This window comes from Sceloporus undulatus, chromosome 6, assembly GCF_019175285.1.
Source record: "Sceloporus undulatus isolate JIND9_A2432 ecotype Alabama chromosome 6, SceUnd_v1.1, whole genome shotgun sequence".
Taxonomy (NCBI): domain Eukaryota; kingdom Metazoa; phylum Chordata; class Lepidosauria; order Squamata; family Phrynosomatidae; genus Sceloporus; species Sceloporus undulatus.
Window position 1 is genome coordinate 4,143,245 of NC_056527.1, and position 24,661 is coordinate 4,167,905.

General features: G+C 44.1%; 3 protein-coding genes across 5 annotated transcripts in view; 2 read left to right on the plus strand and 1 right to left on the minus strand.

Annotated features, from left to right (window-relative positions):
* The window catches only part of ALS2CL (ALS2 C-terminal like), a 49,199-nt gene extending 46,297 nt beyond the window's left edge, over nt 1-2,902 (plus strand). Inside the window, 2 exon segments of the mRNA XM_042474837.1 lie at nt 1-59; nt 1,452-2,902. The exon segment at nt 1-59 is cut by the window's left edge and continues 10 nt beyond it. Of these exon segments, the coding sequence (XP_042330771.1) occupies nt 1-59; nt 1,452-1,520 (128 nt within the window). The 3' untranslated portion in view covers nt 1,521-2,902.
* JMJD4 (jumonji domain containing 4) lies at nt 1,671-21,771 on the minus strand. 2 transcript variants are annotated; one of them, XM_042474839.1, is made up of 8 exons: nt 21,641-21,771; nt 16,161-16,854; nt 13,720-13,885; nt 11,462-11,587; nt 10,514-10,781; nt 9,420-9,566; nt 4,646-7,549; nt 1,671-1,796 (listed from the first exon to the last, which is right to left on the minus strand). In XM_042474839.1, exons 2-7 carry the CDS (start codon nt 16,423-16,425, stop codon nt 7,238-7,240), a joined length of 1,284 nt encoding a protein of 427 aa, XP_042330773.1. In that variant the 5' UTR covers nt 16,426-16,854; nt 21,641-21,771; the 3' UTR covers nt 1,671-1,796; nt 4,646-7,237. The 2 variants fall into 2 exon arrangements, with proteins under 2 accessions (XP_042330773.1, XP_042330772.1); XM_042474838.1 differs by having other exon boundaries at nt 21,565-21,721.
* Nucleotides 21,772-21,861: 90 nt separating this feature from the next.
* SNAP47 (synaptosome associated protein 47) overlaps nt 21,862-24,661 on the plus strand; it is a 31,690-nt gene continuing 28,890 nt past the window's right edge. The window contains exon 1 of one of the 2 annotated variants that reach the window (XM_042475913.1): nt 21,862-21,975. The gene's annotated coding sequence lies outside the window, so the exon portion shown is untranslated. Of the gene's footprint in view, nt 21,976-24,212; nt 24,256-24,661 lie in introns of those variants that run through there. The other variant, XM_042475914.1, reaches the window with a different exon arrangement.

The following is a 24,661-nucleotide window of genomic DNA, read 5'->3' on the forward strand; positions in this document are numbered from 1 at the left end:
ATCTGATGGACCCAGCCAGCGAGGGGGGCATGCACGATTTCTTGCTTACAGCGCTGGAGGTGAGGAGAAAATACATGTTGTTGGCTGTTGCCATCCATGAGAGCCCTGTTGGGTTTCAGACCAAGGACACATGTAGTGCTCTGTTTCAGATTCTTCCATATAGCAACAGCGAGAATCATAGAGTTGGAAGGGACCCCAAAGGCCACCTAGCCAAACTCTACAACTAAGGTGGAAATAGTTACAGGGATGCAGACATGTATTCAGAGGCATCCTACCCCTGAACACTGAGTGTGCCACAGAAGCATCAAGCTCACTAGGGTTTGGGAAGCTGCTAAAGTCTGTGCAGTGTTTAAAAACTGCCAGGAACTAATTTTAGCTGCTCTCTAATCCTTTTTTGTTTTTCTCTGATGCTTTATAATGCAATTATAATATTAGTAATATTGTTGCTTGAATGGCTTTAAATTATCTTACTGCTTATTCTGCTGTGCTATGAGCAGGTGTAAGAAGAACAGTGGAATCTCCTCCCTTGGAGGTCTTTAAGCAGAGGCTGGATGGCCATCTATTGGGAATGCTTTGGTTGTGAGTTCCTGCATGGCAGAAGAGGGTTGGCATGGATGGCCCTTGGGGGCTGTTCCAACTCTATGATTCTAGGATTCTATGAACTCCAGATGTTGTTGACCTTCAACTGCCAGCATTCCTCACCACTGCTTCTGTTGCCTAAGGCTGCTGGGAATTGCAGTCCTATATTATTTGGAGCCCCACTTAAGGGTCATAGCTGTCTCCTGTTCCTCTAATTATGGCCTCTGCGTTCTGGGACTTGTAGTTTGGGGAGGCACTCAAGAGAACTCCAGCAGTGCTGTACTACAGGAAAGTGCATTTCATCTCCCCAGGGGAGAATTCTAGATGCTTTAGCAAATTACAAATCCTAGGATCCTCTAGGATGGAGCTGTGGCAGTTAAAAGTGGTTATTATACTGCTGTGTGCGTCATGGAAGCACATCCATAGTTGGTTCTGATTGCTCTAAAAATAATGTACAGTAGGCCCTCCAAGAATCTCCTTGTGTCTAGGAATCCCCTTGTCCTGTAGCACAACTCTATGGTCAACATCTGCCAGAAGATGCCCATTGAATTGTAGTGGAGGACCAACAAATGCCTAGGGAAGTGTTCTCTCTAGGAATCTCTCAGTCCTCCAGTGTAACTCTATGGTCAACTTCTGGTGGGCAACATTGGAAGTCACACTAGCCATAGAATCACGTTGGAGAACCTAGAGATTCTTAGAGATAACATATTAATCAAATCTGCAAAAATCAAAGCCACAAACGTGTAGGACCAACTGTAATTTATTTATTGTGTTTTAATGTATTTATCTATCGCTTCTAACAACCCAACACATGGATGCCAAACTTAACCACAGAGATGTCTTTCTTCCTTCTTTTTCCTTTCCTTTGCCAGTCATGCTATGAGCTGATCCAGAAAGAATTCAGACTCCACCAGAACTGGCAGGTATTACAAGCGTCCTGAAACTACACACCGAAGGGCATCTTCCTTGCTCAGTTCAGCCAAGCCCAGCGCTGGAGGTTTCTGTTCACAATGCCGGAAAAAGAAGGACCTTGTCTTGTTGCTGCTTCTGTTGTTTGTATTTGTCTTTCCTATGGGAAGCATGCTTGGTTTTTATTCCACAATTTCTTTGAAATTGACATTAGAGTCGGGGGGCGAGGGGTGGGATGACGACACAAGGAGACGTGGTTGTGTGCAATAGTCCACTTTTATGTCTCACTGATCTCACTTTGTTTCTTTCTGAAAAGAAAACATAACCATTTCTCTTTATTTGGGCAGAGAGGAGTGATTCATATTTGCTCTGCAGGAGTACATTCTTGCAAATACCATCAAACCATGTATTTGCCTCCTTCAGTTTTGTTCTGGTCACTCCAGTTTTTAATCCATCACTTTTTAACCTTCCACTTATGCTCTTCTTGACTTGCCATCATCCCCCCCCCCCCCGTTGTTTTTAGGATTTCTTCATTCGATTATATTTGTGACATGGGTTGGAAAATACTTTGGTTAAGGAAGGTTATACTTCTGGTGTAACCTAACTAGTGGTCTGAGGCTTAAAGCCTATTATTCCCAACTAGTGTTAGATGCACTGAATCAGTGGCAACTTAGTAAGTCAACATTCGCATGAGCTCCCTTGATTAAAAACGTCTACTTTTATTGGGACCATCAACTGAATTCAAACCTGAACATTTTAATGTATCTCCATGTTGTTGATGAAACTATATTGGATAGAGAATGAAATCCACTTATTTCAGCAGTTGCCTACTGGTAGCCTGACCTTTTGGCGCATTTATTTCTCTGTTGACTGATCATGAATGCATTGTCAACCCGGCTTACATTAGTTGTAATGCATGCTCTCATCTGTCAAATCCACCATCTTCTCTCTGTTGTTCTCTATTCCAAGTAAGAAACATTCAGTAGCAAAACAGAGACAAGTGTTGCTTTTTAACCTTCTCTCTGATATGCGTTCTATTTTTTTTAAGGAAAAAACAAAAAAACAAACAAAAATACTTACTACTTTCCAGGTTTTTGTTTTTACTTTCCCACTTAAAAGCATGATCTCTATTGAGATCATAAAAACCCACAGTGAAAAATGCAGCTGAAAGCACAGATTTTTGGGGGAGCTGCATTTACTCTGCCCTTATTACAAAGATGGGGGAAATGGCCACATTTTTGAGCTTGTCACCTTTTAACCCATCATTTTCTGGCCATCTTAATGGGATCTTTGTGCTAAGAGTCCAAGGCACCAAAAACCTACACATATTCTGTTGCAACTGTTGAGGTGATCCTTGGATGGGACAATCTCTTCAGGAGATCCCACATTTTGCACCCAGCTTTTCTCTGAGAAACTTGTTTTTTTTAAAAAAAAAACTATGATAAGGGAACTGACAAATTTAATATAAAATGCAAAGCCACATTTAATCGGAGCATGACTGGCAAGAGCCTGGTTGAATACTCAGCCTGTGAATTCAGTCAGTACTGAATTCTTTTGAGTCCTGACAGCATAAAACAATTGCTTCTTTTAAAGCCAGCTGGAAGTGAAAACACTAATTTTATCTGGATAGCATAAGAGCGAAAGCTTTATGAACCTTCTTAGAATTTAACAATTCCCTATATATAGCACAAGCTGCAGAAACGTCGGCAACACTGCCACATTTATGGTATGAATACACTGGGTAAATGGTTTAATGTGCTAATTTGAAATTGTTATAAATGACTTTGTACTGAAATAAATCTCTTTTGCAGTATTCTGGGCATAATTTTCTAAGACATGAATAAATCGCTGCATCAGAACATGGCTCTTCCTAGCACAGTATTGTCTATTCTCTCTGCATTGAAATGTACTAATCTTCCCAGGCTGGGTTAATGCAAAGACTGGAGTTCAGCTGTCCAAATTTGCATTTATCCCAAATGCTGTGCTCCCATTCTTGGCAGCTTAAATTTGACAAAATCCTTGATTTAATAGACATATTGAAATACAGGTTTATACTGTGAACAGTTTTCAGGTTTTTTTCCAAAACCCACAAAGCACTGGATTCCTTTTTCAACGCTTTTAAATTTATCTGGGATTCCAATCCATCATTTTCAGACTAGCGCAGACATGGAAAGAGAGATGGAAAGATTGACAGAGGCTATCGCCTTGTTAATAACAAGTGAAAGCATAAGTCCATCTTATGCTTGCATTTGTTCAGGTTTATGCTTTGGGAGGGGGTCACTGTGGAAGTCAGTATTCTTTTCCTCCTCTTGCAGTATGGATAGCCTTCCATGACTATTTTGTTGCTGGTGAAGAGCATCAGAGAAGCCTCTGGCTATGTTCCTGTTCCTGGATGCAGACATTGAGACACATATGGAAAAGGATTCTGGATTTTGGTGGAAGGCATCCTTGGTGCCCAAGTGAGCCAGCATGGTGTAGTGGTTTAAGCTTTGGGCTATGACACTGGAGACCAGGGTTCAATTCCCAGCTTGGAATCCATGAAACCTCCTGGTGCCCTTGGGCAAGTCACATTCTTGTAGCCTCAGAGGAAGGCAAATCTCCCCTGAACAAATCTTGCCAAGAAAGCCCCATGATAGATTCACCTCAAGGTTGCCATAAGTCGGAAATGATTTGAAGACATACACAATACATACATGCATCCTTGGTCTGAGACATAGCCAGACAGTTCTCCAATCCTGCCCTACTCTCCACCAGCTATGGAATGGCCTTATGGCTGCTGTAGTGAAATGGTGAGCCTTGAGGGAGCCATAGCATACAGAGCCCTTCAACACGACCCTTGACCATGTCAGGTCTTCATGATAGGTCGGAAAGATTGATCTAATCCTGATTTAGTTGGGGAGGAAGAGTTTTACTCGTCATCCAAGATGCTTTCTGATTCTAGATTTAAGACTGGAGAGCACATCATCTGCTAATTTATGGATTCATAGAATCATATAGTTGGAAGAGACCTCAAAGGCCGATAAGTCCAACCCTTTGCCATGCAAGACATCATCAAAACACCCCCGACAGATTTCCATCCAGCCTGTACAAAAAAAACACCACAGGAGACTCCACCACACTCCAAGTCAGCTTCTTTCACTGTTTAAAGAGCTCTTACCCTCAGGAAGTTCTTCCTAATGTTGAGCTGGAATCTCTTTTCCTGTAGCTTGCACCTATTGCTCCTGGTGCTATTCTCTGGGGCAGCAGAAAACAAGCTTGCTCCATCTTCAATATGACACCCGTTGAAATACTTAAACAGGGGCTATCAGATCCCATTGTTAAAAGTCCTTGACAAAGGTGCTGTTGTGTGAAGTGATGAAACAGCATATCCTGACTCCTTCCTAACTTGATTACCCAGCCAAGATATTGTTTTGGGGGAATGGGAAGGAAAGTCAGCCAATCTCATTTTCAAGCAAACATTTCTTCAGGCTAAATCACTATCAGCTTGCAGCAAACCGCTTAAAAGAAAAGAGAGAAGCCAATAACACTTAAATATTTTTTTTTAATGTGCAGTTTCAGAAAGGTCTCAGGGCAACTTGGCAGAACAGTCAAGGGTTGAGTAAACTTCGGCTCAGTGCTTAAAATGGCCCCCTGCGAAGAGGGGGTCAAGTGGAAGTCTAGCAGGCTATATAGCAAAGGGGAATAAAAAGCAATCCGGTCCCCATTTAGAAGGCATCCCCCTGACAACAGCACAGGAAAGGATTTCTTGTACAAACTAGTTTTGAGCCCTTGGCCACACAGGATGCTACAAGTAGTTGTGCTCAGTCCCACGATCGAGTGTTAGTGGGTAAGAACCGCTGCACTCAGAGGAGTGGCATCCCTGGGTTTGAAAGATGGATGCTGCTCGAGATGGATGCAACTCGGCCCTTACGCGCCCACTTCACTTTGTGCTATACTGTACCTTTCCAAAGCAGAGTGCATTTCCTACAGGCCAAGAGGCTTTCTTGAGGGGCAACTGGCAGAGGGTGGGTTTGGCTTCTTCATCAATGTCTGTTTCTTTAAGACAGGGGTGGGCAAAATGAGATTAGTAATTAAATTTAAAACGTCCCCCTTTAAGACCAGAAGTTCTCAAAAAGTCCCAGGTGTAGAAAATTGGCTCCTGGACCCATCATGGTTGCCCAGCCCCTGATGCAGAGCTTCTGCCTCTCCATCCCTGGACCACTCTGAGCATTTCCAACCGACCCCACTTTTCCCTCTGCCCCACCTCCAACCTGTGTGGCTTTAGGGGCTACAGTTTCAGCTATGGTGTTTCCTTGCAATACTCTGCATAGGCACAGAAACCATTTGGGGAGGAGAAACAGGAGGGAGATCACTGGAAAAAACAAATCAGGACTGAATCAGAATTTACAGTCGACACTGCATTATGTGAGGACAACCACACAAAGAAGTCCTGAAAGGTATTCCTCACCCCTCTTTCCCCACTTTAAACTCTATGGGGATTTTATTGTTCTACAAATGCTGAGGCACTAAGAATGTAAAACTATTTCAGAATACTTTTTTTTTAAATCAGTACCAGCCATTTTTAGCCCACCTTGTTCTGGCTGCAATCGAATATGTAAAGGCAGTTGAGGAGAGTGGTACGCAACAGCGCTTGCAGTTCACAATTGGCACAGCTTGTCCTTGGTAAGAGGGTGCCCTTATTTCAGCTGCCATGCTTGGGCGGCGTAGGCCCACTGAGCTAGCCTTGCTCAGAGTCCCTGAAAGTGTGGTGCCACACCTGAGGTGGAGATTCCTGACGTCTCTCTCTTAATGCTGCAAGGAAGGGGTTTGGAGAACCTAGCGGGGGGTACAAACAGGTGAGTAATACATACTCATTGGTACAGCGCACACACCTTTTGTTTTTCATCTAAACGCTCAAACTTTAAATGCAATTAAGGTGTCTTTCAGTGGGTCAAAAAGCAACCAAATACCCACCTGAAACTAATAGCCTAGGTATGTTTACCTAAGAAGGAAGTCCCATTGTCTTTCAATGGGGCTTACTTCTTGGAAAGAGTGTACAGGATTCTAGTATAAAAGGACTTACTGTATATACTCATGTATAAGTCTAGAAATGTTAGTCAAAAAAACCCTCATCCATGGGTGAATGTAAATAGGAACCATCCCTTTCTTTGAATAGAGTGGCGAAAATGAGATCTTAGTCCATACTGGAGAACCTAAAAGAACCAACACTAAAAGAACATCAGCCCCCTACTCTCTCCGCTGCGGCATCACTTCTGTCCTTTTTGAATGCCTAGGTAAAAAATAGCAGCATTCTTTGGCATCTTTTTCCTTTGCTTTGTCCTTTACATCCTTTGTTACATGCTGTAAAGTTCTACCCTTGACTTATTCACAGGCTATATCAAAATTAATAATTTTGTCCTCCAAAACCTGCCCTCGACTTATGCATGAGGTCGACTTATACATGAGCATATACTGTAGCTTAGAATGACCAGTAGTACATTCATCACATGGCTAGTTTTCAATGAGCAAATGGAGCATACACACACACACACCACAATCTGACCAGGGGAGTGCTTTCCTCTCTGTCAGTTTCCTACACACTTGAATTCTTGAACATTTTGCCTCTACATTTCCCATTCATCCACAAATTCACTGTGCTTAAGACTTCTAAATGGGGTGATTGAACTAATGTTACCAGCATGCACCCAGCTTGCAAATGAAGCTTCTTCTTCTTCTTTTTTTTTGCAAGTGGTCAAAATAAAGTGGGAAACTAGAGGAGGGCTGTGTCTATTGCTGCTTTCAGGCGGTGCAGGAACGCCTGAGGAGGAGGGGAAAGTTTCTCAGGGTTCAGTTTCTTGAATTCCTCATTGGCGTTCAGAGAGGTCAAGACCTTGGCAGTCCTTTTCAAATCGAAGACGGCATGCAGCATGCCCAAGCCGGAGATGGCTGCTCGGTAGGAATGCTTGGAGGCATCTTCTTCAGAATGGTGCTTCTCCAGGATATACATCCGGTTTTCTGCAATGATCTTCAAGAAGTTGTAGAACTCCTTGTAGTCAATGCCAGTGTAAGACTTCATCAAGACCTGGGAAGGAAAGAGGTTCAGAAGTCACAACTGTTCTGACAGGCGACTGAGAAATGAACACCAGTTGCCTCACTACAAAACTGTATTTCATGGTAGCATTTTTTTAAAGTCCATATTTAGCTATGCTGAGATGGCTAGTTGATCCTATATATTCTACGCCAATGCTGGGAATCATGCCCTGCTGTAAACATGGTTGGATTAGTCATAAGTCTTAGCTATCTAGACAGCAGAATTAACAGTGAAAAACATAAATAAATAAAATAGTTGGTAATTTTTGTGGGTTTTTCAGGCTTTGTGGCCATGTTCTAGAATATTTATTCCTGGAATTTCACCAGAATCTGTGGCTGGCATCTTTTTCTGAACCCACAAAAAAGTATGGATGCCGGCCATGAAAACCTTTGACTTCACAAATAGTTGGTAGATGGAGCCCAACCACATCTGGAGGGCTACATGAGTCCCACCTTTGTTCCAAGCATGTCTAATTTTTCTAATTTCCTTATGTCTTATTTTTGAGTTGCCACAGCATCAAAATTCTTCATGCATTCCCATTATTCCTTCTGGTCTCGTGACAGAGACAGAGGCTGGTTGTGCTCACTTACATTTTTCAAAGACAACTACAGAAGAGGCATGCTCCTTCTTAAGTCTTCCCAGGCACTATAGAGAAAACAACGTCCCTGTAGACTTCTTATCATGGTCTCTCTGTCCCCTGTGGAAATACCTACCTAACTTTCTCCCACCGCTATCATTAGAGCTGGTGTGTTAAGGAACATTTTATCCAAAGAATCACATTGTAGGAATTGCAAGCTCCTTTTAAAGTAACCTGACCTGCTGTTGTAGCTGCTCAAGAGGTACGTCTTTAACCCTGTGTGGGCAATTTCCAGCTGAACTGTCCCTCCAAACTAATCTTTAAAGTTTCAGGGTTTTTAAACGAGATGTTCTGGTCTTTGATTTTTATGTTTTAAACATGTTTTTAAAATAGTATTAAAATAATATTTACATTAAAAAATTTAAAAATTACTTTTTATTGCCTATTTCATGTTTTTCAAACATTTGTATTATAAGCTATTTTGGTTGTATTTTGGTTTTTAAATTATACAGTGGACTATCTGGAACCATGGCCTCTGGATTGGTGATTCTATTCGTCCACCGATCATCACGCCCCATATCATGCTCCAGTGTGTCTGCGTTCACATCACTGCCATTATATAACATGGGGCACAATCTTCTACATTTTTTCCTGTCTGCAGGAGGCAGGGCCCTAGAAGCAAACCCCTGTAGATAACAAGGGTGCATTGTACTGAAGGCAACCTTGGACCCCATATTGGAAGAAAGGCAGAACATAAATTAAATTACTGGCCATCCCCCCCCCCCAAATCAAGGCAGTGTGGTGTAGTGGTTTGAGCATTCCACTATGACTCAGGAGAACAGGGTTCGAATCTCTGTTCAGCCTCAGATGAAAACCAATGGAGACTCTGAGCAAGCCACAATCTCTCAGTCTGAGGACAGCAATGGCAAACCCCCTCTGAAAAAAACTTTCCAAGAAAACCCTGTGACAGGTTTGACTTAGGGTCAGCGTAAGTCAGAGATGACCTGAAGGCACACAATAAACTAGGCCAATCGCTTCCATTTTCCAAATAAGACTCCCAACAGCTAAAACAGACCTCAGTAAAGAATGGCTAATTCCATCCCCTGCAAGCTTATGAGGGCACACAGTAACCCATATGGGGCCCATTGACTGCACTCTGCCCACCAGTATTTTAGCATCTACTGTCTCACTGGTGTTTTTATTAGTTTTTATTCTGTCAGTCACCAGAATGCTTATGGATGCCCACTTCCTCTTTGGGCATTTTCAGATGATCAGCTCCATTACCTGGCATTGCAGATGCCAGTCCTCCATGGTGTCTTTCCATTCTCTGATCTCCCGCTGGACTGCAGCTAGCTCATCCTGGAGAAAGCTCCACATGATGGCCACATTACACCCATTGACCCAGTTGTGGTTGATGGAGATGGTATCTTCCTGAAAGAAGCAAGAACAGATATCTCTCATGCTCCTGCTTTAACAAAGAATTGATCTCTTGCTGATCAATATAGCTGGGTTCCTATTATGAACATAGATGTGGCCCAAAATACAAATCCTGCTTATCTAGTCATTCAAAACCCAGATGTTTAATAGCCGTCATAAGAAGCCTCCTTTCTCAAAAAACTAACAAACTCTGATCTTGGCTGGTCAACTTCTTATATGTCAGTCTCCTTAATTATTAGCTGAGCAGCTATAATGTCACAGCATGTTAACAAATATTACAACTGTCCAAAGAGAAGCTATCAAGTAGGATGGAAGATCAGGAAAGGTGCTGATCAAGAAGAAGGTATGAATTTGCTTAAGAATACACACACACACACACACACACACACACACGTGTATACATATATATGTACATACACACACACATATATAACTCAAAATTCAAGTTTGGTCATCACCACACTGTATAAAGCCTTGGCTTTTCTCCTTTGCACATATAAATCTGCCTTGTACTGTGTCAAATTAACATTCAACCTAGCTCTCTACTCTGACTAGTAGCAGCTTATCAGAGTCCTGAGCAACACTTAGGTTATCATGACAACTGGATGATGATGATGATGATACTTTTATTTCTACCCCGCTTTTTGTAAAGACAATCAAAGCGGCTTACAATATTAAAAGAATACACCATATATACAAAATATCCCCTCTTAAAAAAGAATTAAATAGTTTAAGGTTAAAATTACATGAACAATTAAAACAATAACGGTGGGCAGAGTCATCAGATATATGTGGGGGGTCGCTACATGGCCGGGATCTGAGAGGTTCAATGCATGCACTATACCCATTGAAGTATGAGTCCTCCCCCTTCATTTACTAGTTCCAGCCAAAACCTGCACTACAAAACCATTTTTCAGACTGTCTAAAAAGTTAATCCTTACCAAGTTATAAACCTGGTGGTGCCATCCACTTGGGATGAAGACAATCTCCCCAGCTTCCTGTATGATTTCAACGGGAGGGCTGCTTTGGGCATAGCGTGGGTAAAGATTGCTCTTCTTTAAATCAGGTGCAGTGATATCAAATGGCAAGTGACCGTGACGATCTCGTAAGGGTTCCTCTTGTCCTGGAGGAAAGACCAGCCATTTCTTTTTCCCACAGATATTGGCTGACCAGCTGTAGGAGCGGAAGACGTCAGCATGGAATGGAGTCCTACAAAGGAAGGGGGGGGGGAATCAGAAGATTCAGAACAGGTAGGTGAAGGGATGCAGAAATGTTGAAGTTGCAGAAAACCAGGAATTGTAAAGGCAATAGGCTCATCCTTCTTTCAACATTTCAGGACGCCCAACACATTAAGAAACACAACTCTCAGAAAAGAGAGAACTCTACTCCAGAGAGACACACAAATATACACATACCCCTACCTAGAATTCATTTGGGCCAATCTGCTTTTCATCACTGTAATCTGACACTCAAGAGTTTGTTCATGGATTTTTCTTTTTAAAAAAAATATCCAAAAACCCTTCAGTAGGTTTAGCGATTTACAAAAGTTTCTCATACATCTGCAAATAGACAGATGAATGCCACATAAGAAAATGGGGGGCATCCTGTTGGCTAGTCCCAAGAAGAGCAGAGCCACTCAATGAAATGTTGAATTGTGTTACAATTCACAAAACACAGAGAACTGAACTCATTCTGGCCCACTGTTGGCAAAGAGAAATCTCACTGTTTTATCTTGATGTGGAAGACTTACAGAGTTTATGGCTAGAGGAAACAACTTTGAATAAGTGCATTGTTTTCACCTTTCTCCTGACATGCCTCTCAGTCTACTCTAATACATTCATTCTACCTTTTCTTGAAGAGGATACAGGGAAATATGTGACTGTCTGTACCATGAGCCTTTGGGTCCCATGTAGACAAAACGATAGTCATCCACTGCTACGGCATCCCAGTATTCGTTCAGCCAGTCAGATGAGAAATAAATGGGGGTGGTGTAAACATCTTGCTCTGAGAAAGCCCTTAAAGAGAAAATAATGGAAAACTGTAACTCGGAAAGAAAAATACTTCCCAGTACATGCACAAAGTGTAGAACAGTGTGAAAATGGATAAATCATAGCTTGACAACTAAAACTCTAGTCCCAAACAGTTCCTTTACTGGCTCACTCCATTGAGTGCATGACCAATAAAAGGCTTATGCTCTTGAAAGTTCATCTGATGCTTTGGGAGATCAAGGCCTTGTCTACATGGTTTATTCAGTTTGAATCCTGCTGCCCCTGGGCTTGCTAGATCTGTTTACATGACACAGGGCCAAAATCCTGAAATCGGGTGCAGACTGTCTTAATGACATTTGCACCTGATTCAGCTTTTTCGCACCTTAACTTACATTTTAAAAGTTTACCTTTTGCTGTGGGTTTCCCCAGTTACCAGCTCTCTCTGTAGCGACGAGTGGCTTATGGAAACTCAATTTGTGGCCCTTGAATATCATTCCCAAAGGTTTTTTCCCCCAAAAACAAGATGGCTGATTTTTCCACCCACATGACTTAAAACTGGAACAAAATGTGGCAGTTTTGCTCTCCACAGCTCCTCACATGAATTAAAAATGAAAAATTGAAAACATCCACCCAAAATGAAATCAGAAGTGACATGACATCAGTTCCAGTCAAGCTATTCTTGATCTTTAGGCCTGTTGGGTAGGTGAAAAATAGTGCCCTCCTCATCCACAGTTGTTCATCTTCATTTTAGCGTTTCAGAGAACATGAGAAATGTCACAGCTGCTTTTCCAATGAAGTTTGAGACTAGGGAAATATAACATTTTCAAAATTATTGTTCTCATGTTTTGAGGAACCACAGCAGTTGCCAGGAAGAGGGAAGATGTAGTATGTGAATGGTGCAAAGAGAAGAAATTAACGGGAAGGGGTACAAGTCTGACACAGATATTTGTGGGCAGATAATAATTTAGATGCTTATAACAAGTTAACATGCTTAAGGATGTCTTGAAGTTCATAGCAGGTTCATCAGCAGGAAAGCAAGAAAAAAGGGTGAAAAGAGTCAAGTAAAATGCTGGTCTGGCATCCATTGTAAGAATCACACTCAAGCCCCTGCCTGCGTTTGGTACTCAACACGCATGTAATGATTTCAAATTGAAAATCTCCTAGTTCTCTAAGACTGAGAACAGAATGGTGGATCAGAGAAGAGGTAACATGGATGTTTATCACACTATGCTCTTAAAGAGGTACTATTCCAGTGTGACTCCTCTAGCAGCCTCCTGTTGCATGCTGGGATTGGCAGTTTTAAGGAGCTGAACTTCTCTGCCTGAGAATTCTAAATACCCCTCCTTAAAACTGCCAATCCCAGCATGCAACAGGAGGCAGCTAGAGGAGTCACACTGGAATAGTACCTCTTTAAGAGCTCGTCTGATAAACACCACGGCAATCTAGATGTTGCTGGATCACAATGTCCACAATCACTGCCCACCCTTACCCTGATATTAAAGCTTGAAAGACTGCCGCAAGATTGATCAGTTTCCTAGTCTCCAAGCCACAGCCCCTCACAACCAAAAAGCTGAGGGTATAAATCCCTTCAACCCTATTATTGTGACTGCTAGATTGTAAGCCTGAGGGCAGGGAACCGTCTAATTAAAAAGATTGTATGTACAGCGCTGTGTAAATTTACAGGGCTTTATAAATAAAGGTTAATAATAATAATAATAATAATACGTCCTTGAATTCTCTTGTACTTTATCATCAACAATTTCTCCTGTTGCTTTTAAAAACTTGTTCCAATGCAATTATGCAAATGTATGTGACGATTATAAGGAGCTGATTCAGAGAAGAAAATCACTCCCATGCAGTACAATTAAAGCATAGGTCAAATGCATGCAAATAAGGGGTGCAGGAAAGACATTCAAGAGCAGCCAATGCCAGACACACATGCTGCAAGCCAGACACAATACACCAGCACATCACACCACTTGGCTCTCCCGACATGCAGTCACATTTGTAAGTTCTTAGGAGACAGAGATTTAGATCAGGTGATGACTATCAAAGGGTGCTTCTAAAAGCAGAATCCTTTGGCAAAGAACCTGAGTGGTGCAATTCAGCTGCATGCTAGGGCTGCCAAAGAGAGTGCTGAGGAGTCCCACTAGACTTACCTGTGCAGGTGCCAGTCCTTGAGGTAAAGGCAGCCCCTGGGTGAGCGATAGTTTTTTTTAATGTGATCTTTCCAATAACTTATGTACTCCTTGAGTTTAAGATGTTCCTTTGGGTTAGAATTGTATTCCTTGACATCACAGTTGGCAACAGGTACTACAGCCTCCCCTGAAACACAAACTCTTTCAGCCTATTTGAGAAAATAACTACTGCCTTGTTCCCCCTCCCCTTGGGATTCTTCAGGGAATGAATAGACTGCCAAAAACTTTCCCCAACAAAGCAAACTAACTGTAAGTAGCCAGAACTCTGCTTGCAGGGGATGGAATGGAATTTGGCCTACAAAGCACTTGAGATAAATACTACCAAGTAGTTTTATCATGCCCTCCCTCCCATCCATGATAGATCTACTGAGGTCAAAGCAGAAAACTGCTTTCAAGGATACACTTTACTTTGCACTCAGTATTGTAGTACAAATAGAAGTTGTAATAGCAATGGTAGAATGGCTATATAACGTGCAGCTAACACCGCTGTGAGTCCAAGGCACTTCCTTAAGGCACATCTCCCTATATATAAGACAGATGTTTGCTCAACCATTTCTTAAAAACCTCCACAGAGAAATGCATGAATTACCATATATACTCAACTATAGGTTGACCTCATGTATAAGTGGAGGGCAAGTTCTGGGGCCAAAATTATGGCTTTTGACATGAACCATAGATAGGTCGAGAGTAAATCTTGGAGGCTCCTTCAGTGTGTGTATGTGAGCGGCAAGAGGGAAGCAGCAATCAATATGGCTCCAGTGTTTCAGCCTTCACTCCCAACACAGCGAAGCATGCAGGTATCACCAAGGACTCTATCTGCTTGGCTCAGGACAGAAAGAAACTGCATGGAGAAATCTGAAAGAGCTGCTATCACATTACCATACTGAACCATAAATAAGACAACCTAGGATTTTGGGGTCAATTTTTCTGCATAAATTTTTAGACTTATAGATGAGTATATACAATCAACTGCAAACAAAAGTTTCTAGACCATAAATGCTAAATCTGCCCTTGTTTAGCTAGTGACATCGTGCAATATGTTTACTGATTTTATCTTGGAATAACGCATCCTAAGATATCAGCATAGGATGCAGCACAGCTTTATTCCAGGCAGAGTTAAAAATACATGATTGCTACTATGGATGAATGCCCAAAATCTCTAGTTGAGGATAAGTATACATTTCTGCTTGCCACCCATGGGAATTATTGCAGAGCTCTGTAGGAAGAGCAATTAATGGAATCTCAGCCTCCTTCTCTGGACTGGAGCTGAAGAGGAGGCTTTGAATGGCAGCATAAGGAAATGTTGTTGTTTTTGTTATTATTTTAAAAAATATTTTTATCTCATCTGGTATTAAAAGATCTCAGGAGAGCTTACAAGTAAAACTGATACACAGGGTAGAGCAGTTCAAAAAATATAAATAAATGAACTAAAACGGATTTGCTATAAGATCCCTGCACAATAATTAACATGTGAAAAACAGATTAAAATTACAGTTGGCCCTCCACATTTGCAGCTTTCACAGATCTCTAGGTCCTCCAACATGACTCTGCAGAATATTAATCGTACAGTAATGATGGAAGACCTAGAGATTCCTAGACAAAGCACTTCTCTAGGCATTTGGAGGTCCTCCAGCTCAATTCTATGGTCAAGTTCAGGTGGATGTTGACCACAGAGTTGCACTGAAGGACCTAGATAGTTGCTCTTTCAGGTAAAAAAAAAGTGTTTTTTTGGTTTGCATTTTTCCCACTTTCATGGGGATCCTGAGCCCCTAACCCCAGTGGATGGAGAAGGCCCACTGCTTGTGTATTACCATTTGAGAAAAATCAATGAGGCCCAAAGACCATGGTGAACAGCCAAGTTCTCTCTTCATTTCTAAATACAATCAGTACTGATGTCCACCAGGACTCTAAGGGTAGAGCATTCCACAAGTGGGGTGCCATGGCTGAAAAGCTTCTGTCCTGTGTCCCCACACAGTACACAGACTTCACAGGTGGGACACAGGAGGGCTCCCCCAGCAGACCTCAACCTTCGGGTAGGGATACTGTATATAGGGAGAAGCATTCCCTCAAGTATTTAGGGAATAATCCTGTGTCCATGTTCCTCTTCAGTTAGAAGAGAAATTTGGGTAGTAAGTGACCAATATGTTAAAATACCTGGACATCTGTGCTTCTGCTCTACTCCCTTCAGTTCTTGACTATAATAATAATATGTTTTATTTATATCCCGCTATTCCAAAGACCATAGCGGTGAACAGCAAGTAAGCTAATTAGCAAGTAAGCTAATTTGCCCCCAACAGTCTGGGTACTCATTTTAGCTCCCTCCTCGGAAGGATGCAAGACCAAAGAAGCACATCAAAGACCACAACCTAAAATAATTAGTTTTCAACTGAAAGGTAGCTTACCAAATGTCCGCAGAAGATACTCAAAATTAGGCTTCCCGTCCGGAGTCACCCAGTTCCTCCTACTTCCCCAGCCTTCTGTGAACTTTGATGAGAAAATACAGGGGTCATTGGGGATCAAGTAATCCTTGAAAAAGTCTGCATAAGTGAAGGTTTCTGGCTTTTCAATGTAGTCGACATGTTCGTGGGGTTGGCTGCTTGCACCCCGCGTCGGGCCGCCATAGTCACGAAAAAACTTTGTGGAGTAAGCAAAAGTGTCCCTGTCCATTCAGGCGACTGCAAGTGTCCTGACACCTGACCTAACCGGTGACAGACCAAAATTAAATTATTCTAAAATAAATAGCTGGACTGTAAGACCAGTAGGTTTTTCTTTTATTAAAAAAAGGGACAGGGAAAGAGGAAAAATCAGGAAAGGCAAAGGGTACAGCATAAAAAAGTCCAGTTCCAAATCTTGCTGGAAAACCTTGCCATTTGGCTTGTACTATATATACATATGGCTGATTATTTTCTTCACTGTTTTTGGTTCTTGAAGACAAGAATGCTTGGAAGGCTATATTGAGTTGCAGTCGCTAAAGCTTATTCACCCACAAAGAACTGTTTCTCTTCAGCACTACAGCATCTGCCAACAGAACTGTGCTAATTTGCTTCTTTGGCATTTCATGGAGAATGGCATCCAGAGACAGCTTCTTCTTGATTTCTAGAGACAAACAGCAACATATTCAGTTAAAATAATAATAATAAAAAAGATGACTCCCATGTTTGTCAAAAGCAACTCCCGGATCTTTTAACATCCCGCGAAGGTCATTCATATTTTATTTGTCTGATATAGCACAAGCTAGGCATCTGTGACAGAGACATGCAAACAGAAAGCCTTGTTTAAATAATAAACAACTGCATACACACAAGTAGAGGACACAGTGCCATTCCCAGAGTACTGAACAAGAGACAGAGGAAAGACAGGGCCAACCCTTAACTTTGCACGCCAAAATGAGAAAGATGAAAACAGACACATCAAGGACGAAACAGAAGCAAGGCAGGAGATCTTTCATTAGATCTCCCGTCACTTTCTTTGGATAAAAGCAGCTGCAGGAGAACCATGAACCAGAATCTTATGGGAGAGGAGTATAATTCACTGGAAGGGGCATGTGATAAACACAACAAAGACTGCAGGTTTAATCCCTAGGATTTTCAGGAAAGGAAAAAGACCTTGCCTTCCTAAGACCCCTGACAACTGACTGAGCAGACTGACTGGATTAGACAGAGGAGAACAGATGGGTCAGATGGACCAACAGCCTGCTTGCTATAAAAAGTGTCAAGTCAAATCCAATTTATGGCGACCCTAAGGCAAACCTATCACTGGGCTTTCTTGGCGGGTTTCTTCAGAAGGGGTTTACCATTGCCATCCTGTGAGGCTGAGGGAGTGTGGCTTGCCCAGGGTCACCTAGCAGGTTTCCATGGCTGAGCAGCAATTTGAATCCTGGTCTCCAGTGTTGTAGTCCAATGCTCAAACCACTACATCAGCCTGGCAATAAAACAGCTCTCCATTATTTCAAACTGAGGCTGTGATGCAAAGGCAGTGGACTGTTACCTATTTCCTCTGCTTCCTTCCCCTGAACTATCCCTCCAGAAGCTGCTATTTTGGGGTAACAGAGAATCATAGAACTGGAAGAGACCCCAAGGAGCACCCAGGCCAACCCCCTTCTGCCATGCAGGAATACCCCAACCAACCCTCCCTGTGACAATGGCCATCCAGCTTCTGTTTAAAAACCTCCAAAGAAGGAGATGCCACCACTTTCCAAAAGAGCATCTTCCACTGTCAAACAGCTTTTACTATCAGGAAATACTTCCTAATGTAGCTTGAATTCAGTGCTCCAGGTCCTTTTCTCTGGAGCAGCAGAAAACAAGCTTGCTCCATCCTGAATATGGCATCCCTTCAAATAAAATCCCTTTTGTGTCGTGTCTTCTTAGATTGTAAGCCTGAGGGCAGGGAACTGTCTAACTAAAAGATTGAATGTACAGCACTGTGTAAATTTACAGCGCTTTATAAATAAAAGTTAATAATAATAATAATAATAATATAAATGTGGTTATCATGTCCCCTCTTAACCTTCTCTTCCCCAGGCTAAACATACCTAGCTCCCTATGTCCCTCCTTAGAGGGCTTGGGGTTTCCAGACCTTTCCCCATTTTGGTTGCCCTCCTCTGAACACGCTCCAGCTTGTCCACATCCTTTTTGAATTGTATACAGAATACAAGGGAGTGAGAATCAAACCTCCCCACCCCTGGCCTTTGAGCAAAATCTGTCACCTCCCCCCAGCTATCCAAGTCATACGCAAAAAAACAAAGAAAGAGGAGATCCCATACAGGAGATACAGAGCATATCTAGTTTGGCACAGGATTTCATCCCTCTCCTCTGGCAGCTGCCTCTGTCTTGCACTTGGCCAAGAGTGGCCTCAAACTATCAATCACTGGAGACCAAGCTTGTTACAGAGCAGCAGGCAGAGTAGATGTGTTTTGAAAAGGAGAGCGAATGTAGAAACACCCGAAGGAGCAAAGATGAGCAACGCTGCAAGTTGGCATGGTGCCCTCTCGGCCAAATCCGGATCTTCCACAACTCTCACTAGGCTCACGGCCGTGCGATTTCCACAACTGCAGCAGCAGAGCTGACACATTTAAAAGCAGGAATCTCAATCTCAGCGCAGCCATAGATTTACTGAGTGGCCTTAGGCAAGCTCTCTCTCTAGCTCTCTCACTTCTGGGGCAGATAATACAGGAGAGTGACAGTGACCTACATACTCAGCACTAGCAACCTGATCCTATGCACTTCTTCTCAAATAAAACTTCTTGAGATAGATTACAGCACATTCTGCATGCTGCATTATACAGGTACTATACTCCCGTCAGCACTAGTCAACAAAGGCAACTGTGAAAGGATGATGAACACTGCAACCCAATAACTGGAGAGCCACACCCCCCCCCCCCCATTTTATGATACCTAGCAGCGTTTTGAATATTGGACTGAGATTCGGGAGACCAGGGTTCGATTACTGGCTTGGCCATGAAATCCACCGCATGACCTTGGGCAAGTCGCATCATCTCAGCCTCAGGGAAGGCAATGCCAAACCTGCTGAGCGAATCTTGCCAAGAAAACTCCATGACAGGGTTGCCATAAGTTGGAAACAACCTAAAGGTGCACAACAACAACAAAAGGGGCAACCAATGGCTTCCATGTCAGAAATACAACGAATGCACTCTGAATATTATTGGGAATTATAGAAGCACTGTCCAAGGGTCTGGGACCTAGTTTAGGTGTCCATTCATGTAGCATTTTATTTATATCCTGCCTCCATCTTAGACTGGGACTCAAGGGCGCTTAGGAAAAACAAAAAAGGAAATTATAATAAAGACCCATGCAGTTGACAATATATAAAAGTAGGGATTAAAATAGAACCAGCATGGGCAGTGGTTTGAGTGTTGGACTACAACTCTGGAGACCAAGGTTTGATTCCCAGCTTGGCCTTGGGTAAGTCACACTCTCTCAGCCTCAAAGGAAGGCAATGGCAAACCTCCTCTGAACCAATCTTGCCAAGAGAATGCCTTGACAGGGCAGCGTTAGGGTTGCCATATGTCGGGAAGGACTTGAAAGGCACACAACAACAGTAAAGCGACAGCCGAAGTCTTCCGTGTTCAAAGTGCAGAGGATGCACTCTAAATTTCATTGCAAATTATCAAGAGCTGTCCAAGGTGCTGGGACCTAGTTTGGGGCTCCATCTATGTAATTTTACTTATATCCTGCCTTAGAATCATAGAGTTGGAAGAGACCACAAGGGCCCTCCAGTCCAACCTCCTTCTGCCATGCAGGAAATCCAAATCAAAGCATCCCCATTGACAGATGGCCATCCAGCCTCTGCTTAAAGACCTCCAAGGAAGGAGACTCCACTACACTCTGAGGAAGGAGTGTGTTCCAGTGTTGAACAGCCCTTACTCTCAGGAAGGTCCTCCTAATGTTGAGGTGGAATCTCTTTTCCTGGAGCTTGGACCCACTGTTCCAGGTCCTAGTCTCTGGAGCAGCAGAAAACAAGCTTTCTCCCTCTTCAACATGACATCCTTTCAAATATTTAAACAGGGCTGCCATATCACCTCTTAGCCTTCTCTTCTCCAGGCTAAACATCCCCAGCTCCCTAAGTCTCTCCTCATAGGGCTTCATGGTTTCCAGACCTTTCACCATTTTAGTTGCCCTCCTCTGGACACATGGCTCCAGTTTCTCAATGTCCTTTTTGAACTGTGGTGCCCAGAACTGGACACAGTATTCCAGGTGGGGCCTGACCAGAGCAGAATATAGTGGCACAATTACTTCTCTTGATCTAGACACTATACTTCTATTGATGCATCCTATTGATGAGCCAGACTGGGGCTCAAAGGACCTTATGGAAAAAATAAATACAATAAAAATTCATGTAGTTAAACTTATACAAAAGAAGAGATTAAAAGTAGCAATTAAAACCGTCAAAGGCTTGATGGAAGAGGAAGGTCTGCACCTCTGGGTCCAAAAGGCAGCAAAGCAGCAGCCAGCCTAAGCTCCCAAAGAGCAAACCTTGGACAGTCCCCTTGTAGTTCGGGATAAAAGCCAAAGCAGATTCATCACATCTCTCTCTGATGGTCACTCATCCTCTTCCTTGCTGCCTTTGCCCACAATTACCATCCTTGGAACTGGACTTGCCACTTCGTTTCCATATGCGCAGCATTCTGAATTTGACACACCAATGGCCTGTATGGGGCTCTCCTGGGCTTTCCACTCGACCAAATGCATTTGGGGAAGCAGACCTGGGTCTAGGAAAACACATGCTGCCAACTTCTTTCTTTCAATGAGTCTCAGAGGTGCCACAAGATCTCTCTCTGTGTCGATTCTGTAGAGTAACGTGGCTCTATCTGTGAATTCTACCATTAGGAGGAAGGGCTTCAGGAGTTGGGGGAGTTTCGCTGGAGAAGAGGCAGTTCAGGCGCGATAGGATAGCATTTCCGACTATTACGGGGTTTTCCTGGCCATCCTCTGAGGCTGAGAGAGTGTGACTTGCCCAAGGTCTCCAGGGTCAAAGCAATGACCAAGTACGACGGACAACTATCTTTAAACACGGGAAGAGAGGAAGATGGAGCAAATCTGCATAAGGCTGCATCTACACTGGAGAAATAACCCGGTTTGGCACCACTTTGTCTGGCTCACGGCTGTGGAATTCTGGGAGTTGGCGTTTGTTGTGGGGCCTGCCTTCCTTCCTTCCTTAAGCTCCGCTCCGGGCCCACAACAAACTCCAACTCCCAGAATTCCACAGCCGTGAGCCAGGGCAGGTGTTGACCATAGAGTTGCACTGGAGGGTGGGGGATGATGGGACTTACAGTCCCCACAGTATTACCTCTGCCTCCTTCCCGCTCCCTCTCTGCCGCGCATGCGCACTGGCGCCCCTTCTCCCCAGGCCTTCCAATACTGACCCATCCAGGCCCGGCTCAACGGAGGCGGCGGCGAAGGCGAAGGCAACGCTGCTTCTCCCTCAGAGGGCGCGCCCAAACATCCCGCGCATGCGCCGCCGTCACAGCCTCACCACGGACACCCCCTCCCTCTCTGACGCGCATGCGTCAATCAGGAAAAGAAAACAGGAGGCGGGGCTTAGCGGCACGTGGAGCGGCGGAGCCAATGGGAGCGAGCGCCGGCCCTGCGCATGCGCGTTTCGGCCAAACCGGCGCGAGGAAGTCCTGAGGGGGAGCGGACAATTGAAGACCACAGGTTCGCCTTCGCCCGTCTCGTCCAACGCCGCTCCCAGCAGCCGGTGAGAGAGGGAAGGGTGGCCACAGCAGAAGTGGAGGCCCCTTTGCGCCTCATCCGGCGTCCATAAGGGAGCGTGGGTCAGGAGTGGCTCCGCCTCTTTTCGGTTTTGGGGCGGGGTCTGGGATGGCTCCTCCTCCTACTCATTTGTGGGAGGAGTCAGGACTGGCTCCTCCCCAGGACCATTGAGGGACGGGATCAGGAGTGGCTGCTCTTCTAGGGCCCTTAAGGGGGTGGGATGAGGACTAGCTCCTCCTCCTTTTTGGGCCCTTGAGGAGTGGGCTCAGGATTGGCTCCTCCTCCTTTGTGAGCCCTTGAGGGGCGTGGCCAGGACTAATTCCTCCTCCTTTTTGGGCCCCAAGGGGGTGGGGCTAGGACTGGCTCTCCTTCTCTTTTATGGGTGCTTAAGGAGGTGGGGCTAGGATTGGTTCCTTTTGGCCTTTGGAGGAGGGTTTAGCCCTGGCTCTGCCTCTGGAGCCCTTGAGGAGGTGGGGCCAGGACAGGGTCCTCCTCCTTTGTAGCCTTTAAGGGGGTGTGGTCAGAACTAGCTTCTCTTTTAGGGCCCTTGAGGGGGAGGAGTCAGGATTGGCTCCTCCTCCTCCAGGTTTCTTCTTCGTCGTCGTCATCATCATCATCATCTGCCGGTGAGAAGAAGGAAGGACCCTCCTTAAAGCACTGAGGGTGCGTCTGCGGTGTCGATGCCACTTTAAGTGCTGTAGCTCCATCCTGAGGAATCCTGGGATCTGTAGTTTGTACAAGGGTTCTCTGCCAAAGAGTGCTGGCGCCTCTCAGGAATGCAAGTTACTTCATCAAAACAGGAAATGTTCATCAAGAGTCAATATCATTTTGCATACAGTGATAAGATAACCATTTGATTCGCTATTGCAGCCAGAAAAACACAGTTATTGCGAATAAAGTCGATGCTATGGCTCTGTTATTTGGGAAGAAGAAGAAGAAAAAGAACCACAGGTCCCAGGAGTCTGTAGCTTGGAGCTGTGGCAGTTAAAGTGGTGTCAAACTGCATCATTTCCAGAGTGTAGATGTACCCTGAGGCTGTCACACTATAATCATATATTGAGATGATGCATGCACCCTGTACCTTTCCCAGTTCAGCAGGGACAGCCCTGGTTAATCCTCCGCCCTCCCACTTTTCATGCTGCTTTTGAACTGCCCCAATCTCTCTGACTCCTCATCACATTGCCCTCCTTCGTCCTCAGCTTATTTCAGTTGCTGCAAATAGAGTTCAAAATACAAAAGTGGTTGAACGGTGGATGAGGAAGACTATGGGGGCGGACAGTTGCCCTCCTCCGGAGGCTCAGGCCAAAGCAAGCTGCTGCACATTCCCTTAATTTGTGTGTCTTTACTTAATAATAATGTTCATCATCTCGACCATACTCTGGCGTTGCTTGGCCGCATGGTGCCCTTGCAAAATGTTGGAGGAATGAGGTTGTTGTTGTTGCTGTGCCTTCAAGTTGGCAACCCTGGGCAACCCTATCACAGGGTTTTCTTGGCAAGTTTCTTCAGAGGGGTTTGCCATTGCCATCCTCTGGGGCTGAGAGAGTGTGACTCGCCCAGGGTCACCCCATTTCCATAGCCAAGCAGGAATTCGAACCCTGGCTTCCAATGTTGAAGTCCAGTGCTCAAACCACTGCACCACAGTGGCTCTGGGCACTGTTGCTGTTGTAAGCCTTCAGGTCATTCCTGACTTATGGCTACCCTAAGGCATGGGATTTTCTTGGCAAGGTTTTATCAGAGGGGGTTTGACATTGCCGTCCCTTGAGGCTGAGAGGCTGTGACTCGGCCCAAGGTCTGGGTACGCTCACTAGAAAAAAACATGGTTGGGTTCTGCAAAGTAGGAGGAATTAGCCAAGACGAAAACTGCCTTACAGTTGTATTGATGCAATCTAGGAGGCCACAGTTGTCCTGAGTCTGCAAAACCTGAGCAAGTCTGATGATGAATGAAGCTCTCATTCATAGGGTTGCTGTAAGTCACGTTGCCTCTGGCAGCAAGTAACAACAAGGGAGGGATGTGGGTGGAAGCCTGGTGTTTGCATCTCCTCATCCTTGCCTTGTCCTGTAGTACAGAATCACAGAGTTGGAGAGACCACAAGGGCCATGAAGTCCCCTGCCATGCAGGAAGACAGAATCAAAGCAGCCCCAAAGGATGGCCATCCAGCCTCTGTTTAAAAACATCTAAAGAAGAAGACTCCACCACCCGCTGAGGCAGCAGCATCTTCCATTGTCAAAGAGCTCTTACACTCAAGAAGTTCTTCCTAATATTCAGGTGGATGCGTTCATGTACATGTTGCCACTGTTCAATAATAAAGAGTGTGTATGTACACATTTTTTGCCTTCCACAGCCCCCCCCCCCCAAATCAGACTCCCCCGTGGATGAGAAGAGTCCTCTGCATTTCTTATCCACATTTGAACCTTGCAAGAAAGTGTGACTTGCCTACTGTGTGGCTTGGTTTTTGTTTTCTTTGTACTAAATGGAGTGCAGATCTTTCTGCCTACTTCTATGTGCGCCAAATATCTAAAGCACTCCCATCAGATTGTGCAGCGTTCTGTAAATCTTTTCTTGTGTTTCCTTATAGATTCTGCCTTTGGCGTAGAGTTAGTTGCTGACCAGGGCTGTGGGGAAGGTTTTGTGCCATCTGCTTTGGTTCTTGTGGGTTTGTGGATGTCTCTCT